The sequence below is a fragment of the Brienomyrus brachyistius genome, unplaced genomic scaffold, assembly GCF_023856365.1.
Source record: "Brienomyrus brachyistius isolate T26 unplaced genomic scaffold, BBRACH_0.4 scaffold51, whole genome shotgun sequence".
In the NCBI taxonomy this organism is placed as follows: domain Eukaryota; kingdom Metazoa; phylum Chordata; class Actinopteri; order Osteoglossiformes; family Mormyridae; genus Brienomyrus; species Brienomyrus brachyistius.
The window spans coordinates 187,280-197,863 of record NW_026042326.1 but is presented as its reverse complement, the minus strand read 5'-3'; the positions used below and the strand labels follow the sequence as shown (position 1 = coordinate 197,863).

The following is a 10,584-nucleotide window of genomic DNA, read 5'->3' as shown; positions in this document are numbered from 1 at the left end:
GGGACCCGGCTTCGAGTGCATGTGTGAGTGAATGGTGTGTGAGTGTGCCCTGCGATGGGCTGGCCCGCCATCCTGGGTTGTTCCCTGCCTCGTGCCCATTGCTTCCGGGATAGGCTCCAGACCCCCCGCGACCCAGTAGGATAAGCGGTTTGCAAAATGGATGTATGGAGTGGTGTGACCTGTATTATGGCTTTTTGTCTGCTGAAATTACAGCAAAAAGGAGTAAATGCTTGGTATCACGTCCTGTGACTCATCCGGTGTGTGATGACAGTTCCCAGGATGCACTGCACACTATAATTCATTTTGTAATGTAGTCTGTGCTGCTTATTAATCTAAAATCAAATGCTCATCTTTTTGTTTTGTGTCAGTAGTGTTATCAGTAGATTTTGTATGTGTCTGTGTCTTAAAATGTTTTCTTTTTCAGACTGAACAGTTGCAGTCTCACAGAGACATGCTGTGAAGCGTTGGCTTTAACTCTCAGATCAAACTCCTCATACCTGAGAGAGCTGGACCTGAGTGACAATGATCTGCAGGATTCTGGAATGAAGCTGCTCTTTGCAGAACTGGCGAATCCACACTGTACACTGGAAATACTGAGGTCAGTCCTGTTTGACAGGTGTAATACTAAAGTAGTATTTGTTAGATATTTAGAATACAAATTAAACCACAGACTATGGGTATTTGATAGTAGAACTTGAATGCCCCCCAACATGTACATACAAAACAGGAGAGTCTAGAGGAAGGGCTGAAGGATAAGCCACATGGGGAGTTTATTTACTTTGAGTTAAGCTCCTGTATAGGTCTGTTATATTTATGCTTCAAATATTTTAAGACCCTCAGATATATTTAGTGCCTCAACCCATAATGAGGCTGATGTGGAATACAAAATTGTCTAAGCATGAGCTATGTCAAAACTTTTATATTATACTATGTTTTTGTTAATGATTGTGAGGCAAGTCACACAAGAGAACTGCTGCACTCCCACCATTTCATTCCCACTAAGCAACTGTGAATTTGAACTTATTTTTCAGATGTTTTTTTTTTTAGAAATGAGGATATTATGCATTATTATTCTCACTCATTATTGTTAAATTACTTGCTAGCGTCAGTGCATGGGCTGGACCCTTCACAGTTTCATAGATCTCAATTTCATTTTCATAAATCACATTTACTTATGTGGAATTATAATATTAGTGTCACTTTGGTACCTGCTGCATGAATACCAATATCATCTTACTTTTGCTTGTGCTTCCCAAAGCATCTCGTGCGAACGTAAAAGTATGTTCATTGTCATTTTTCGTACAAGTCTCTTGAGGGGCTTCACAGTCCATAGGTAGAATAGGGGAGTGTAAACGTTTGACATCCTATCTACACAGATTCACCTGCTGCCAGTGTTTTCCAAACCAGCTCATGGAAGACTCCATTCTACGCGCTCTATTCGGCTGTCGCACAGGATAAATTATATAGCTACTACCGACAAGAGAGTAGTAGAAGACAATGTTGTGATTTCCTTTCAAATTTCATTTTGGCAGGCTGGCAGGTTGTACGTTCACAGAAGAAGGCTGTTCTTCTCTGACTTCAGCTCTGAGGTCAAACCCCTCACACCTGAGAGAGCTGGATCTGAGCTACAATCACCCAGGAGACTCAGGAGTGAAGCTGCTCTCTGCTGTACTAGAGAATCCCAGCTGTAAACTGGAGATACTGAAGTGAGTACAGAATATGCATTTTATATCCATCCATCTCTCCTCCTTCCAACTGCTTATCCTGGACAGTTAGCCTGGATCCCTATGCTATGCTGTACAGAATGGGAGGTAGGGTGACACCCTGGGTGGGATGCCAGTCAGTCACAGGGCACACACTGACACACACAACAGGTAATTTAGCATACCTGAGAACCCTAAATGCACATTCTTGGGAGGAAAGTGATGCACTCTGTTGTTAATGTGAAAACCAGCTGGCAGACTTAATCCCTTCCAGTTATGGGCTGTAAAAGTCTTTTCTGGTAATTGATTAATACAAAGATTTGAGGTACGATCCACTGATTTAGTCAGTGATCAAATGATTACAGTAAACATTTACTGTCTCACCTTTCATATCATCTCAAATCACAAAAAGGCACAGAACACTGCACACTGTGAATTATTTCGAAATGCAAGTTGTGTTTTTGCTTTGCTTAAAATCATATTTCATTTTCCAGACTGAACAGCTGTAAATTGAGTTGGGAATCCTGTATAGCACTGGCCTCTGCTCTCAGTTCCAACCCACATGTGAGAGAGTTGGACCTGATTGACAATGAGTTGCTGGATTTAACAGAGAAACAGCATCCAAAGATCAAAAGGGAGATTCCGCAGTCAGCATTACTGGGTTTTTCACGGTGTAAGCTGGAGATACTGAGGTCAGTATTACTGGGTTATTCCTTACTGTAAATTAAATACTAAGGACAGTCCTTTCTGACACTCCACATAATGGCTTAGTCAGTAAATCAGCTTATCCTGAATGCAAGCTGTCCAACAATGGATTATGCCAATACCTAAATATTATGAAGCCTTTTATATCAAAGTTAAACAAATTAAACATTCTCTGTTTTAAAACAATTCATCCTGTAATGCATCCTTTTATTTTAGGTAGCTGATGCTTGAGCTGCTTCTTGTGTCATATCAGCCAACTGTCAGTTACAGTATGACAGATGAATCACTCGTGTAATCAACTCTCACTGCACTATAGAGATCTGTGTGGACCCCAGTGTTTATCATTTCTGTATGCTAATAGGTCTAAAACTCAGTTCCTGCCGGTTCTTTTGTGTCTGTGAAGTTTATTAGAAAATTCTCTGAAAATGTATTATTTGACTTAATAATTGTAATTTGAACACAAAACAAGCCATAGATTGGGTGGACTGGAATGAGGACTAATACAGTTTTGGGACACCATGCAGAATTATAACTAATGACTCCACTGGAAGCAGTTTCACTGATCTGAATGTGTTATGGGAAGATTCACATCCAGATTCACATTCGTGTTTCTGAGTTCCTTTGTTTTCGGGAATACCTTCCTGGTATTCCTGCCTGAACATGTGTTTAGGGATTTGCGGATTGATACTGAAATATTCCAGAAAGCGGGTTCGGGTTTTAACCTTAACTCCAGTACTGCAGCAAGGCAGCTTTGAATGAATGAATGTCACATTTATATCATGCCTTTCAAGACACCCAAAGTACTTTACAGTAACAATGGGGAGCCACTTCAAGCACCACCACAGTGTAGCACCTGGATGATGCGAGAAGAGCAATTCTGTGCCAGTACACTCACCACACAGTGACTAAGGTGGTCAAGGAACAGGAGAGGATTCACAAGATATATGAGATGATTAGGAGGCCCCCTAATCCCCCATATTTTAATTTTACTGGACATCTGTGTCTTTTAGGTTAATAATTATAAATCCATTATTTATTTAGTTTGTATTTGATCAGACTCAATGCAGTTATTACTTTTTTTTCTGCCCCCTTGTCCCCTTGCTCGTGGGTCTTGATCAGTCTTGCTGCCATCATCTGTTTTGTCAGTGCAGAAGGCTGTGCAGTTCGCTGGCTTGATGGCCAAGTCTGCGAGGTTGCTGCTTAGCCCGGTGTCCGTAAACATTATGAGACAGCAGTTTTCCAGCTTTTTTGTTGGAGGATAGCCTAAGTTTTATCTCATCCAGTTTCTTGGCCAGCGAACATACACTGGCCATGAATATATTTGGGACAGTAGGTTTGTGGGGATCGCTACTTAGCCAAGCATTTAGTCCGACTTACTTCCCCCTCTTTTTGTGCTCCCAGCGGGATCAGCACTTCCACTGCGAGACCAGTGAGCTGAGAATGTCGGTGGGGAAATTTTCCATAGTTTTGCTTGGGATGATGTAATCCGATCTGAGATTTAACATTTCCTGTCGCCTGTAGAAGACGTTTCTATTGACTGAGCTTGCAAATAGACTTGAAAATAACAGAATAAAGAAAACAAGGTAAACATTGCAGAGTTCTGGGAGGCGTAAAAAAGCTCTGCGTACTATGCGCCACCATCTTAAAAAAAATATATATCCATAAACACAATGGAATGTGAAAAAGTTACTACAGTCTGCAGGTATGTGACTGTCTGGGTGGTTCAGCCTAGGGGAGAGTTGTTTGTCCTGACTGCAGCAGGAATGAAGGCCCTGCCAAAGGTGTACACTATAGGTATTGAGTGATGTGACCTATATTATGGCTTTTTATTTGCTGAAATTGCAGCAGAATAGTGTAAATGCTTGGTATCACGTCCTGTGACAATTCGGTGTGTACAGAAAATTCCCAGGATGCACTGCACTCTATAATTCATTTTGAAATGTAAGCTGTGCTGCTTATTATTCTAAAACCAAATGCTTGTCTTTTTGTTTTGTGTCAGTAGTGTTATCGGTAGATTGTGTATGTGTCTGTGTCTTAAAATGTTTTCTTTTTCAGACTGAACAGCTGCAATCTCACAGAGACATGCTGTGAAGCGTTGGCTTTAACTCTCAGATCAAACTCCTCATACCTGAGAGAGCTGGACCTGAGTGACAATGACCTGCAGGATTCTGGAATGAAGCTGCTCTTTGCAGAACTGGCGAATCCACACTGTACACTGGAAATACTGAGGTCAGTCCTATTTGACAGGTGTAATACTAAAGTAGTATTTGTTAGATATTTAGAATGCAAATTAAACCACAGACTATGGGTATTTGATAATACAACTTGAATGCCCCCCAACATGTACGTACAAAACAGGAGAGTCTAGAGGAAGGGCTGAAGGGTAAACCACATGAGGAGTTTATTTACTTTGAGTTAAGCTCCTGTATAGGTCTCTTTCATTTAGGACTCAAATATTTTAAGACCCTCACTTGTATTTAGTTACTCAACCTGTAATGCAACTGATGGAGAATACAAATTGTCTAAGCATGTTTTGTGTCCAAAGTTTAATACTATGCAATGTTTTTCTTAGCGGTTGCGAGGCAAGTCACACAAGAGAACTGCTGCACTCACACCATTTCATTCCCACTAAGCAACTGTAAATTTAAACTTATTTTTCTTTTTTTTTTCAGAAATGAGGATATTGTGCATTATTATTCACACTTATTGTTAAATTACTTGCTAGCTTCAGTGCATGGGTTTGAAATGTGGATCACAATTTCATTTTCATAAATCACATTTACTTATGTGGAATTATAATATTAGTGTCACTTTGGTAACTGCTGCATGAATACCAATATCATCTTACTTTTGCTTGTGCTTCCCAAAGCATCTCGTGCGAACGTAAAAGTATGTTCATTGTCATTTTTCGTACAAGTCTCTTGAGGGGCTTCACAGTCCATAGGTAGAATAGGGGAGTGTAAACGTTTGACATCCTATCTACACAGATTCACCTGCTGCCAGTGTTTTCCAAACCAGCTCATGGAAGACTCCATTCTACGCGCTCTATTCGGCTGTCGCACAGGATAAATTATGTAGCTACTGTCGAGAAGAGGGTAGTAGAAAACAATGTTGTGATTTACTTTCTAATTTCATTTTGGCAGGCTGGCAGGTTGTACGTTCACAGAAGAAGGCTGTTCTTCCCTGACTTCAGCTCTGAGGTCAAACCCCTCACACCTGAGAGAGCTGGATCTGAGCTACAATCACCCAGGAGACTCAGGAGTGAAGCTGCTCTCTGCTGTACTAGAGAATCCCAGCTGTGAACTGGAGATACTGAAGTGAGTACAGAATATGCATTTTATATCCATCCATCTCTCCTCCTTCCAACTGCTTATCCTGGACAGTTAGCCTGGATCCCTATGCTATGCTGTACAGAATGGGAGGTAGGGTGACACCCTGGGTGGGATGCCAGTCAGTCACAGGGCACACACTGACACACACAACAGGTAATTTAGCATACCTGAGAACCCTAAATGCACATTCTTGGGAGGAAAGTGATGCACTCTGCTGTTTCTGTGAAAACCAGCAGGCAGACTTAATCCCTGCCAGTTTTGGGCTGTCAAAGTTTTTTTCCTGGAAATTAATTAATTCAAGGATTTGAGGTAAGATCCGTTGATTCAGTCAGTGATCGAATGATTACAGTAAACATTTACTATCACACCTCTCATTTCATCTCAGATCACCAAGAGGCACAGAACACTGCACACTGTAATTGATTTTGAAATGCAAGTTGTGCTTTTGCTATGCTTAAAATCATCATGTTTCCTTTTCCAGACTGAACAGCTGTAAATTGAGTTGGGAATCCTGTATAGCACTGGCCTCTGCTCTCAGTTCAAACCCACATGTGAGAGAGCTGGACCTGAGTGACAATGAGCTGCCGGATTTAACAGAGAAACAGCATCCAAAGATTAAAAGGGAGATTCCACAGTCAGCATTACTGGGTCTATCACGCTGTAAGCTGGAGATACTGAGGTCAGTATTACTGGGTATTCCTTACTGTAAATTAAATACTAAGGACAGTCCTTTCTGACGCTCCACATAATGGCTCAATCAGTTAATCAGCTTATCATGAATGCAAGCTGTCTAAGCATGGACTATGCCAATACCTAAATACTATAATGCATTTTGTATCAAAGTTATATAAATCAAACATTCTCTGTTTTAAAACAATTCATCCAGTAATACATCCTTTTATTCTAGGTAGCTGCTGCATGAGCACCTTCTTCTGTCATATCAGCCAACTGTCAGTTATGAGAGATGAATCACTCCTGTAATCAGCTCTCATTGCACTGTACAGATCTGTGTCGACCACAGTGTTTGACATTTCTGTATACTAATGAGTCTAAAACTTAATTCCTGCCGGTTCTGTTGTGTCCGTGAAGTTTATTCCAAAATTCTCTGAAAATTCATCATTTGAATTAATACTTGTAATTTTAACACAAAACAAGCCATAGATTGGGTGGACTGGAATGAAAACTAATACAGTTTGGCAGCCCTGCATTAGCTGCTTGGGATGTTCACATCTCCCCCTTCCAGATTAACTTTCTATGTATTGGGACACCAGGCAGAATGATTACTAATGACTCCACTGGAAGCAGTTTCACTGATCTGAACATGTTGTGGGAAGTTTCACATCCACTTTCACATCTGTGTTTCTGAGTTCCTTTGTTTTCTGGAATACCTTCCTGGTATTCCTGCCTGAATATGTGTTTAGGGATTTGCGGATTGATACTGAAATATTCTAGAAAGCGGGTTCGGGTTTTAACCTTAACTCCAGTACTGTAGCAAAGTTACCTTTGAATGAATGAATGTTACATTTATATCATGCCTTTCAAGACACCCAAAGTACTTTACAATGGGGAGCCACTTCAACCACCACCACAGTGTAGCACCTGAAAAATATGACTGCAGCCATTCTATGCCAGTACACTCACCACAGTCACTAAGGTGGTCAAGGAACAGGAGAGAATTCACCAGTTAGATATATGAGATGATTAGGAGGCCCCCTAGTCCCTCATATTCTAATGCTTAAAGCGGATTTTACTGGACATATGTGTTATTTAGCTTAATAATTACAAATCCTTTGTTTTTATAGTTTGTTCTTTGATCAGACTCAATGCACTTATAATTTTTTTTTCTGCCCCCTTGTCCCCTTATGGGCTCTGTGTATTCACAATGGCACAGTCATATTAATTTTTATTTTAGTATGGAGTCCACCTGTTTAATACGCCTAATTGACAGTTACACAGAACACAGATGGATTTTCTGCATGTCGTTTTAAGGGGAGGTTCACATCATGTCTCCAGCTCTGTGTGTGTGGAGCTTGTATGGACTGCTTGTGCTTGCCAACAGCAACAGATAACAGATAATGAGAATTACAGTACCACATCGAAAGACAAAGAAGGCAAAAGAAAATCTAAATTAATGAGAAATTCAGTTTCAGACAAATGTGAAAACGCTGTAGTGTACAAATACTACTAAACAGTCATGATTGACTGCAAGTGCAAAATGGGTATGTACAGAAGTGCAACTTGCACAATGAGTAACAACAGAAAGATAGAATTACACAATTCAGTTTAGTTTTTTATTGTCATTAACACAATGTAAGGATACATATGTAAATGAAAAGGGAGTTTCGGCTTCACCAGAACATGGGAGACGGAGAGGGACAGAGGAGATGGAGGGGGGGAATGTACATAGATTGGACATATGTACATTATACATGATTTAGATGTGCTTTACATACATTATACATACATAATCCAGACATACAGAAACGTACAGGCTAGATACAGATACGCATATTAAGACATACAAATAGATATACATATCAGCATGTCTCCATAGATGAGGTAGTATCTGACGGAGGTAGTGAAATGGAGCTGAGTAGTGCATGGTAAATATAGTAGATATTTGTTTTATGTAAAATAGTGCAGATGGCAATTGATGGTTCTCTTGGCAGGGGAGGGGTGGTGTATAGTTGATTTGAATGTGAAGAGCTTACTCTTCAGTGAATATACAATTCAGGACGTTAACAGCTTCTGAGGAGAAGCTGTTCCTGAGCTTGGAAGTACGGGCACTGAGACTCCTGTTGTGCCGGACTACCCAAGGTGCGGGTAGGGAGTAGCCTTATATGAGTCATGTAAAGGTGGTCCAGTATTCTTTGTCCCCTGGTGGTACACGATGCATGATGTGGAAATTTAGGTAAGACAGTTCTGGGGTTGGTATGGCTGAAATCACCACCTATAATACAGGTTTTGTCTGGATACTTTATGTGCTGATGTTATTTGCTGATGGCAAGCTGTAGCTACTTAAGTGCTGTATTACCATTATCATCCCAAACCTCCCTTGTGGGTCTTGCTGGCATCATCTGCAGAGCAACACTTTCTAATGATTTTCAAAATTGTTGCGCGAGGAGTTATTGTCGTAAATACACAAACCTGCTTCATGCTGCCATCATCTGTTTTGTCAGTGCAGAAGGCTGTGCAGTCTGCTAGCTTGATGGCCAAGTCTGCGATGTTGCTGCTTAGCCCGGTCTCCGTAAACATTATGAGACAGCAGTTTTCCAGCTTTTTCTGGGAGGATAGCCTAAGTTTTATCTCAACCATTTTGTTGGCCAGCAAACATACACCTGGCATGAATATACTTGGGATGGAAGGTTTGTGGGAATCGCTACTTAGCCTAGCATTCAGTCCGACTCGCTTCCCCCTCTTTTTGTGCTCCCAGTGGGGTCAGCACTTCCACTGCGAGACCGCTGAGTGGAGAATGTTGGTGGGGAAATTTTTCGTAGTTGTGGCTGGGAGGGTGTAATCCGATCTGAGATTTAACATTTCCTGTCGCCTGTAGAAGACGTTTCTATTGACTGAGCTTGCAAATAGACTTGAAAATAACAGAATAAAGAAAACAAGGTAAACATTGCAGAGTTCTGGGAGGCGTAAAAAACTCTGCGTACTATGCGCCACCATCTTAAAAAAAATATATATCCATAAACACAATGGAATGTGAAAAAGTTACAGTCTGCAGGTATGTGACTGTCTGGGTGGTTCAGCCTAGGGGAGAGTTGTTTGTCCTGACTGCAGCAGGAATGAAGGTCCTGCCAAAGGTGTACACTATAGGTATTGAGTGGTGTGACCTATATTATGGCTTTTTATTTGCTGAAATTGCAGCAGAATACTGTAAATGCTTGGTATCACGTCCTGTGACAATTCGGTGTGTGCAGAAAATTCCCAAGATGCACTGCACTCTATAATTCATTTTGAAATGTAAGCTGTGCTGCTTATTATTCTAAAAACAAATGCTTGTCTTTTTGTTTTGTGTCAGTAGTGTTATCCGTAGATTGTCTATGTGTCTGTGTCTTAAAATGTTTTCTTTTTCAGACTGAACAGCTGCAATCTCACAGAGACATGCTGTGAAGCTTTGGCTTTAACTCTCAGATCAAACTCCTCATACCTGAGAGAGCTGGACCTGAGTGACAATGACCTGCAGGATTCTGGAATGAAGCTGCTCTTTGCAGAACTGGCGAATCCACACTGTACACTGGAAATACTGAGGTCAGTCCTATTTGACAGGTGTAATACTAAAGTAGTATTTGTTAGATATTTAGAATGCAAATTAAACCACAGACTATGGGTATTTGATAGTAGAACTTGAATGCCCCCCAACATGTACATACAAAACAGGAGAGTCTAGAGGAAGGGCTGAAGGATAAGCCACATGGGGAGTTTATTTACTTTGAGTTAAGCTCCTGTATAGGTCTCTTTTATTTAGGACTCAAATATTTTAAGACCCTCACATGTATTTAGTCACTCAACCTGTAATGCAACTGATGGAGAATACAAATTGTCTAAGCATGTTTTGTGTCCCAAGTTTAATACTATGCAGTGTTTTTGTTAGCGGTTGCGAGGCAAGTCACACAAGAGAACTGCTGCACTCACACTATTTCATTCCCACTAAGCAACTGTAAATTTAAACTTATTTTTCTTTTTTTTCAGAAATGAGGATATTGTGCATTATTATTCACACTTATTGTTAAATTACTTGCTAGCGTCAGTGCATGGGCTTGAAATATGGATCACAATTTCATTTTCATAAATCACATTTACTTATGTGGAATTATAATATTAGTGTCACTTTGGTA

General features: G+C 40.6%; 1 protein-coding gene across 1 annotated transcript in view; it reads left to right on the top strand.

The window, feature by feature from the left end:
• The window catches only part of LOC125723773 (uncharacterized), a 269,293-nt gene that overhangs the window by 178,105 nt on the left and 80,604 nt on the right, over positions 1-10,584 (top strand). Inside the window, exons 70-76 of the mRNA XM_049000508.1 lie at positions 425-598; positions 1,533-1,706; positions 2,198-2,395; positions 4,464-4,637; positions 5,552-5,725; positions 6,222-6,419; positions 9,824-9,997. Coding sequence (XP_048856465.1) covers positions 425-598; positions 1,533-1,706; positions 2,198-2,395; positions 4,464-4,637; positions 5,552-5,725; positions 6,222-6,419; positions 9,824-9,997 — 1,266 coding nt within the window. The remainder of the gene's footprint in view (positions 1-424; positions 599-1,532; positions 1,707-2,197; positions 2,396-4,463; positions 4,638-5,551; positions 5,726-6,221; positions 6,420-9,823; positions 9,998-10,584) is intronic.